The 9753-nt window shown below is 32.7% G+C and overlaps 1 protein-coding gene and 1 long non-coding RNA gene across 2 annotated transcripts; both read right to left on the reverse strand.

Annotated features, from left to right (window-relative positions):
- Positions 1 to 1325: 1325 nt before the first annotated feature.
- On the reverse strand, positions 1326 to 2019 carry LOC122149000. Its single transcript, XR_006162782.1, has 3 exons — positions 1878 to 2019; positions 1598 to 1744; positions 1326 to 1443 (listed from the first exon to the last, which is right to left on the reverse strand). It is a non-coding gene; the product is annotated as an uncharacterized LOC122149000 (long non-coding RNA).
- Positions 2020 to 2313: 294 nt separating this feature from the next.
- LOC122149060 (adhesion G protein-coupled receptor E1-like) lies at positions 2314 to 5807 on the reverse strand. Its single transcript, XM_042778332.1, has 4 exons — positions 5689 to 5807; positions 4875 to 5033; positions 2579 to 2725; positions 2314 to 2426 (listed from the first exon to the last, which is right to left on the reverse strand). The coding sequence occupies exons 1-4, from the start codon at positions 5696 to 5698 to the stop codon at positions 2314 to 2316; spliced, it is 429 nt and encodes a 142-aa protein (XP_042634266.1). The 5' UTR covers positions 5699 to 5807.
- Between the last annotated feature and the right edge of the window lie 3946 nt (positions 5808 to 9753).

Here is a 9753-nt window from a genome sequence, read left to right on the forward strand (position 1 = left end):
TGTAATTGGAACAGTTAGCATTCGGCCCACACACCAACGATGAGTTGAGACATTCATTAATATCTAAAATAAAACAAATGATAAAAATATGGCCACTGGTAAGATAAAAATGTCCAGTCTGACAGCATCAATAAAGTATATCAGCTTTGAATCATGTACAACAAATAGAAAAGGGCTGTTCAGAAATTCAGTTGTTGATTACATCAAAAAGAAAAATTCTAGGTTATTATTGAAGTTCTGAGTATACGTATGTGAAGCTAGACACCACTTCTACATGTGTTATGTATTTTCTACATGCTCACCATTGCATGGTTACTGCCGCTGACGGGTTCACTGCTATTTGTTACAGTAAATCCACTCAAGCAAGAACAGATGTAACTCCCAACTGAGTTGGTGCAATGAGAGTTTGGACCACAGAACTCTGATGTCTTAAGACATTCATTCACATCTTTATTTCAGGAAGAGATGAAAAACAGTATAAAACTCTGATTGTCAAAGCCATAGTAAATATTTATCCTTATGCACTGTGTCACTTAATTTACAATAACAGGCACAAGAAAAACTCTCAAGACTTTACATATATATGAATATAGAATGTACCTGTACAGATGTTATTGATGCTGATGGGGAGACCTGAGTTTGTTGCAGTGAATCCATCCAAACATGAGCAATTGTAACTTCCCAACTGATTTGTGCAGGTGGAATTTGGACCACATACAGATGGACTGAATTGACATTCATTTATATCTAGAAAGGGAATAAGACATTTCAGAACAATCGCTCAATATTTTGAATCCTTTTCTAATTACAGAAATAAAAGTAATTAAAAAAAAATGTTGTTTTACATCTGAAAAACATCAAAATGCAAAACAAATGAATCACACCTATGCATGGGTTACTGTTATTTATAGTCTCATTCATATTTGTAGTGTTATATCCTTCCCAACAAGAGCACGAATAGTTTCCATTGTAATTGGAACAGTTAGCATTCGGCCCACACACACCAACGATGAGTTTGAGACATTCATTAATATCTGAAAAAAAAATACAAAAAAATGATAAAAAATATGGCCACTGGTAAGATTAAAATGTCCAGTCTGACAGCATCAATAAAGTATACCAGCTTTGAATCATGTACAACAAATAGAAATGGACTGTTCAGAAATTCAGCTGATGATTACATCAAAAAAAAAAAAAAAAAAAAAAAAATTCTAGGTTATTATTGAAGTTCTGAGTATACGTATGTGAAGCTAGACACCACTTCTACATGTGTTATGTATTTTCTACATGCTCACCATTGCATGGGTTACTGCCGCTGACGGGTTTCACTGCTATTTGTTACAGTAAATCCACTCAAGCAAGAACAGATGTAACTCCCAACTGAGTTGGTGCAATGAGAGTTTGGACCACAGAACTCTGATGTCTTAAGACATTCATTCACATCTTTATTTCAGGAAGAGATGAAAAACAGTTATAAAACTCTGATTGTCAAAGCCATAGTAAATATTTATCCTTATGCACTGTGTCCCTTAATTTACAATAATAGGCACAAGACAAACTCTCAAGACTTTACATGTATTATGAATATAGAATGTACCTGTACAGATGTTATTGATGCTGATGGGGAGACTTGAGTTTGTTGCAGTGAATCCATCCAAACATGAGCAATTGTAACTTCCCAACTGATTTGTGCAGGTGGAATTTGGACCACATAAAGATGGACTGAATTGACATTCATTTATATCTGAAAAAGGGAATAAGACATTTCAGAACAATCGCTCAATATTTTTAATCCTTTTCTAATTACAGAAATAAATGTAATTAAAAAAAATGTTTTACATCTGAAAAACATCAAAATGCAAACAAATGAATCACACCTATGCATGGGTTACTGTAATTTATAGTCTCATTCATATTTGTAGTGTTATATCCTTCCCAACAGGAGCACGAATAGTTTCCATTGTAATTGGAACAGTTAGCATTCGGCCCACACACCAACGATGAGTTGAGACATTCATTAATATCTGAAAAAAAAAAAACTAATGATAAAAATATGGCCACTGGTAAGATTAAAATGTCCAGTCTGACAGCATCAATAAAGTATACCAGCTTTGAATCATGTACAACTAATAGAAATGGGCTGTTCAGAAATTCAGGCATCAATTACATCGAAATCAAAAAAAAAAAAAAAAATCTAGGTTATTATTGAAGTTCAGAGTATACGTATGTGAAGCTAGAAACCACTTCTACATGTGTTATGTATTTTCTACATGCTCACCATTGCATGGGTTACTGCCGCTGACTGGTTCACTGCTATTTGTTACAGTAAATCCACTCAAGCAAGAACAGACTGTAACTCCCAAATGAGTTGGTGCAATGAGAGTTTGGACCACAGAACTCTGATGTCTTAAGACATTCATTCACATCTTTATTTCACGAAGAGATGAAAAACAGTATAAAACTCTGATTGTCAAAGCCATAGTAAATATTTATCCTTATGCACTGTGTCCCTTAATTTACAATAATAGGCACAAGAAAAACTCTCAAGACTTTACATGTATATGAATATAGAATGTACCTGTACAGATGTTATTGATGCTGATGGGGAGACTTGAGTTTGTTGCAGTGAATCCATCCAAACATGAGCAATTGTAACTTCCCAACTGATTTGTGCAGGTGGAATTTGGACCACATACAGATGGACTGAATTGACATTCATTTATATCTAGAAAGGGAATAAGACATTTCAGAACAATAGCTCAATATTTTGAATCCTTTTCTAATTACAGACATAAATGTAATTAAAAAAAAAGTTTTACATCTGAAAAACATCAAAATGCAAACAAATGAATCACACCTATGCATGGGTTACTGTTATTTATAGTCTCATTCATCTTTGTAGTGTTATATCCTTCCCAACAAGAGCACGAATAGTTTCCATTGTAATTGGAACAGTTAGCATTCGGCCCACACACCAACGATGAGTTGAGACATTCATTAATATCATTGAAAAAAAAAAAATAAATAATAATAATGATAAAAATATGGCCCACTGGTAAGATTTAAAATGTCCAGTCTGACAGCATCAATAAAGTATACCAGCTTTGAATCATGTACAACAAATAGAAATGACTGTTCAGAAATTCAGCTGATGATTACATCCAAAAAAAAAAAAATCTAGGTTATTATTGAAGTTCAGAGTATGCGTATGTGAAGCTAGAAACCACTTCTACATGTGTTATGTATTTTCTACATGCTCACCATTGCATGGGTTACTGCCGCTGACTGGTTCACTGCTATTTGTTACAGTAAATCCACTCAAGCAAGAACAGATGTAACTCCCAACTGAGTTGGTGCAATGAGAGTTTGGACCACAGAACTCTGATGTCTTAAGACATTCATTCACATCTTTATTTCACGAAGAGATGAAAAACCAGTATAAAAACACTGATTGTCAAAGCCATAGTAAATATTTATCCTTATGCACTGTGTCCCTTAATTTACAATAATAGGCACAAGAATAACTCTCAAAACTTTACATGTATATGAATATAGAATGTACCTGTACAGATGTTATTGATGCTGATGGGGAGACTTGAGTTTGTTGCAGTGAATCCATCCAAACATGAGCAACTGTAACTTCCCAACTGATTTGTGCAGGTGGAATTTGGACCACATACAGATGGACTGAATTGACATTCATTTTATATCTAGAAAGGGAATAAACGACATTTCAGAACAATATCTCAATATTTTTAATCCTTTTCTAATTACAGAAATAAATGTTATCAGAAAAAATGTTTTACATCTGAAAAACAATCAAAATGCAAACAAATGATCACACCTATGCATGGGTTACTGTTATTTATAGTCTCATTCATCTTTGTAGTGTTATATCCTTCCCAACAAGAGCACGAATAGTTTCCATCTTGTAATTGGAACAGTTAGCATTCGGCCCACACACCAACGATGAGTTGAGACATTCATTAATATCTGAAAAAAAAAAAAAAAAAAAAAAAAAAACTTGATAAAAAAAAACAAACAAAAAAAGCACATTTGTATAAAAGTATCAATAAAGTATACCAGCTTTGAATCATGTACAACAAATAGAAATGGACTGTTCTGAAATTTCAGCTGATGATTACATCAAAAAGAAAAAAATCTAGGTTATTATTGAAGTTCAGAGTATACGTGTGTGAAGCTAGACACCAATTCTACATGTGTTATGTATTTTTCTACATGCTCACCATTGCATGGGTTACTAACTGCCGCTGACGGGTTCACTGCTATTTGTTACAGTAAATCCACTCAAGCAAGAACAGATGTAACTCCCAACTGAGTTTGGTGCAATGAGAGTTTTGGACCACAGAACTCTGATGTCTTAAGACATTCATTCACATCTTTATTTCACGAAGAGATGAAAAACAGTATAAACTCTGATTGTCATATAAGTCATAGAAAAAATATTTATCCTTATGCACTGTGTCCCTTAATTTGCAATCAACAGACAATGAGGGAAAACTCAAAGTTTTACAAACTTTTGAATATAGGAATGTACCTGCACATGTGTTATTCATGCTGATGGGGAGATTCCGAGTTTGTTGCGTGAATCCATCCAAGAAACATGAGCAATTGTAACTTCCCAACTGATTTGTGCAGGTGGAATTTGGGACAAACACATACAGATGGACAGAACAGACATTCAGTTTATATCTGAAAAGGAAACACAATTCAAAAAAATAGCTCAATATTTCAAACATTCAAACAACAGTGTTTAGAAAATACTTGAATACATAAGACTATTCTAACAACTCCAACATCATCAACAAAACAAAAACATGATAATGCAAATTCCATGAAGAATGAAATCACACCTCTCTGGCAAAGTGGACCCTCTAAAGGGAGAGCTTGAATACATCCACAAGTGCCTCCCACAGTGCCATCACACACCTGATAGGCCCTGCAAGTGTCATTGGGCCAAAAATGCTGCTCCTCGCACTTGCACTCATATTCTGTTCCATTTAACCCACACACTGTAATAGAATGGTAAGGCAAGACTGATCAGTTTATATTATTGGTTAAACTTAATATTTGACATATTCCAAAATAAACCCAGACAGTTTTCTTTTTAGAATCTTGAATCACTCTGAAGGAAGCCTTTTTTTTTGTAATGATGCCTGCTAAACAAGCATCTACTAAAAGTCTAATTTTAATCTTAAATCTTCCGCTAAAAAATTAACAACGTTCCGTCTTTCTGTCTATTTTAAGTTATTTCTTATCCAGCTTATCTTGCCAGCTTGTTGTTCCTCCAAGCGATACGCATTTTCTTCCTTTAATTCCAGTCATTTATCAAAAGGTTTGCGCTTCCTCCATAAATTGAGAAGGGTGTAACTGCAGCCTGGAGTTCTCCAAATCTACTTGGTAAACTGAGCTTTTTTTTTTTTTTGTTAATCAAAGTCAGAAGTCCATGTTTAAGTTCGCAAGAGCAGGGCAATTCAGACTTCAGTTTCTGAAAAGACATGAGACCGCGGAGTAGCGCCAGTGTGTTGCTATGGAGGACAATCATTATTGCTATGCGACTAACCAGTTAAAACTCAAATATATTCCACCAGGGAGCCGTCGTGTAATTACATTTCTTTAGAAAATGTTTTATTTTCACCTGACATGAATGAAATATTAGATTCTTACCGGTAGTCATGTCAATATCTGTGATGTGTGTGTTGTTGTTCAGAGTCAAAGGCAGGCTGGTGTTTGTGACGAGATTGCGCAAGTAGTCACCCGGGAACAAGTCCAAAAAACCAACATCAATTTCAAGCCTCATACTCATACATAAACTCAGCAGAAAGTGGCTCTGCAAGAACAAACAGTAAAGGTTTGAGCAGAAACAATTACAGACCATCTCGGATAGTGTTAAAACGTTTCCAATTTTTAATAGCCAGGCTATTATAAATAGGAAATATTGTGATTGCACAACTTTGTATTTGTTTCACCTTGGCACAACTGTCCGTCGATTGGGAAGGGGCATTGATACATGTACATGAACCATCAGTGATGTCATCACAGGCCTCGTATGAGTGGCACGTGTCATTCGGCCAAACAAACAGACCCTCACATTTACACTGATACTGTGTTTCATTCAAAGAACACACTGAAAAACAGAGGAAGGGTGGAATAATTAGAAAGAAGAGTAGATATCAGGTTTTTTTTTTTTTTGTTGTTGTTGTTTTTTTTTTATCACTGCAGTAGTGTCACTACTTGTAGATTAATTGTAAATTTACAGACATCAGAAGGATCTTTAGCCAATGAATGATGATGCTTTGACAGTCTCACCTGTTGAAATGTTGAAAGTTGTAATTTCAACACCATCATCCACTTGAAATGGAAGTATGACAGAGTTCACACAAAGATATGATTTTGCTGATTCTCTGCAGTTTCGGATGCATTCACTTCAACAACCATAATGTATTTCCCACTTGTGTATTCCACTAGATCTAAACATAAGAAAACAATGTGATTTCAGTAGTAGGTCAATATAAAGCCACTCTCTCAAAACAAATAGATTATAAGTGAAAATTATTATTTGTTTATTTTCATATATAGAACATAAAACTATTATGTGTATTTAAGTGGAGGACAAGACTGTGAACCAGACCTGCACATCGTCGTCTTATAGGATGCGCCGACTCATCTGTGTAGCTAAACTGGAATGATATACATACATATATACATAAATATATAAATCTCACAATGAATGAATGGTACTAATTCCAAAATAATTTATTTAATAATTATTTACATATAAATGTTTATCATATGACTCATCACAGTGTTTTTTTTTTTTTTTTTTTTTTTTTTTTTTTTTTTTTTTTTTTTTTTTTTTTTTTTTTTTTGTGGTCAGTGATTGGCATACTGTTGGCATATGTATATTCTGTATATTTTACATGTAATAAACATTTTATTTGATTTTGTATTATTTTGAATTTTAAGGAGTGTTTATTGTTTTTTTTCATATTTTTTTTTTTTTTTAATTTTGATTTTTTATTTTTTTAAAGCCTTTCCTTACCTGTAAATCCGTACTTGTTCCTGAAAAATCAAGAGTTTCCACAACACACACATGGGTCAGCAGGAAAGCCATGATGATTCCTATTCCTAAGGGCCAAAAATGTATCATTCTTAAAAATGTCCATAATTATATAAAATGTGCATCATATCAATGTGAAATATCCTTGTTGTAAACTGATAACAAAAAAAAAGAAAGCAAAAGCACCTTAAAACTGGTAGCATACAGTACAGCCTGTAGGTGGTAGACTAGAGCAGCCTTAACGACATGAGACATACATTCTACCTCCCAAAAAGCTACAAAGCTGTCAGTGGGATGATACCATAAGGTATCTTTTTAATAATAATAATTCAGTATACTTAATTATGTATACTTAATTATGTATACTTAATTACAGTATAATAAATTACTTGCTACAGGTTAACACCTTTTGAATTTTTATTTTCATTTCATTGAGATGAAAGTTGTGATATTAGATTTATTCTGTTGTTTGCTTAATCGTGAACATATTAAGCCATATTAAATTATTTTAGGAATTTCTTAAGCAGAATAAGAAGCTTTCAGAATTTTTATTTTTCAAAGTAATATTTTCTTCTCTTTTTAAAATGAACATTTTAAAGACGTGTAATTTATTGAACAGTAAAATAAAAGATTCTATATATCAAAATAAGCAGAATATGATACAAACTTTGCTAAATTGTTTTGAAGAAGTATTGACTTGATATTACGCAAAATACATTATTTTAGCTGAAGTATTTATACTAATACTGCGTAACTTTTGTGCCCTGCTATTGAGCCTTTTACCCCCTCATATAATTATGAATTATATATATATTATATAAATATATATATAACTTTTGTGCCCTGCTATTGAGCCTTTTACCCCCTCATATAATTATGAATTATATATATATATATGAACTACAAAATGTGTTGCTAAGTAAGTGTTAAATTAAATTTTTTTTTTTTTTGTTCTTTTTTCTTTTTTGTTGTTTTTTAGTTTTTGTTTATTATTGTTTTTATTGTGTAATAGTGCTCATATAAACTCACAAATCTGGTTTAAACAGATTAATTTCAACAGGGCTCATTCATATTTTTCATATCATCGCTGAGTTAAAAAAAAAAAAAAAAAAAAAATTTCTTCATTTATTTTCTTCTTCATTTCATTTTTGACAAAATGAACTGGTGCTGATTTAAAAGGGGAATCAATCAGAGCAAATTATTCGTGAAACTTCTTTTGATAGTGATATAAACTGCCAACGAAAAAACATAATACGAAGCCATAACATGACGATTTCTAACAATTATGCGATGTTTTTGTACCTTCCTTTTGCCATGTTTAACTTTCAAGGTAAATTCCAATCACTTAAGCATATTTCTTCAAAACATGGATTTTCTTTTATTCATAGGGACATCCAGGATTTTTCTGTAAATCAGAAAATTTTTATCACATGTGACATGTCAGACTCTAATAACCATAAGTGTGGTATGTACAAAATACAGGCATGATGATACTGAAAAAGCATTATCAAGATAAAGGTCCCTGTCATTGAAACTTTTTAATGTATACATAGCCTACCAAAACATTTTTATGAAACAAACAGCAAATAAACAAACAACACGGAGTATTTGCATTTGAAAGTAGAGAACAGAATTAGCACTCCTTACCTTGCGTCTGGAAAAAAAACAATGCTGCGTACAGCCTAAACTATGAAGTAATCTATTTGAGATCTAGGTTTTTTTGTTTCCCTAGGTTTTTGTTTCCGTGTGAAATGATCCACCTACACCTGTTTTTTTTTTTCCCTCCAATAGTTTCCATGCATTTCTCCCCTTTTCAAAATATATTATCACATAATAAGAATATCTTAAGTGAGACTGAGTTTAAAATTAGAGTTGGAGTTTAAATCTTAATCTTAATACTGATTTTTTGAATACTAAACATACCCGAGTGGAATAATACATTTACATAGTACATTTACGCATTTAGCAGACACTTTTATCCAAACTGACTTAGAAAAGAGGAACAAAAGCAATTTGTCAATTAGTATTTGTAATTAATTAATATATTTTTGTAATATACAATGGCAGGTATATTTGACAACTAGGTTAAGAAGCAAGCTAAAGAAGAGCAGATTTATCGATTTATTTATTTTTTAAATAATTTATATCCTGTAAACTCACAGATAACCTGTTTAAAAATGCAAGTGGCAAATATGCAAAATGCCTTTTCAGACCAAGGTATACTAAGAATGAGGAAGGACATATGTAACAAATATGCTGCGATTTATACGTCATAATGGCTTCTTCTTTTCATGTGACACCATACAAAAATTCCTGAAAATTTTTGCAATAGAATAAAATAAAATAAATTGTAAATAAAAAAAGACACTGAGGTGAATGTTTTCATTTAAATGGGCACGTCTCTACTAAACCCTAAAGATCATAAAAAAAAAAAAACCCATTAAAAAACAACCTGTCCACTCAAAATTGAGTGCAGCTCATGGACAAAGCAAAAATAAAGACCAATAAATAAATAAATTATTGATAAGAGCACCAACAAACTCTACCTTAAAGGTACACCATATGTTCATGTCACGGGTGACAACAACGCTCAGCGGAGCGGAACCCCTCTGGTACGAGTCACGAGTTCCCCGGGGAACGATTTGTGTGTGACACATCCCACTCCGGTTCCT

Source organism: Cyprinus carpio, chromosome A20 (genome assembly GCF_018340385.1).
Source record: "Cyprinus carpio isolate SPL01 chromosome A20, ASM1834038v1, whole genome shotgun sequence".
NCBI classification, from domain to species: Eukaryota; Metazoa; Chordata; class Actinopteri; order Cypriniformes; family Cyprinidae; genus Cyprinus; species Cyprinus carpio.

Coding starts and splice junctions, on each gene's coding strand:
- LOC122149060 (XM_042778332.1), bottom strand. Junction 2,726..4,874: donor GGGTCCACTTTGCCAGAGAG/GTGTGATTTCAT, acceptor TTCCCTTTCTAG/ATATAAATGAATGTCAATTC. Junction 2,427..2,578: donor CATCAATAACATCTGTACAG/GTACATTCTATA, acceptor CGTGAAATAAAG/ATGTGAATGAATGTCTTAAG.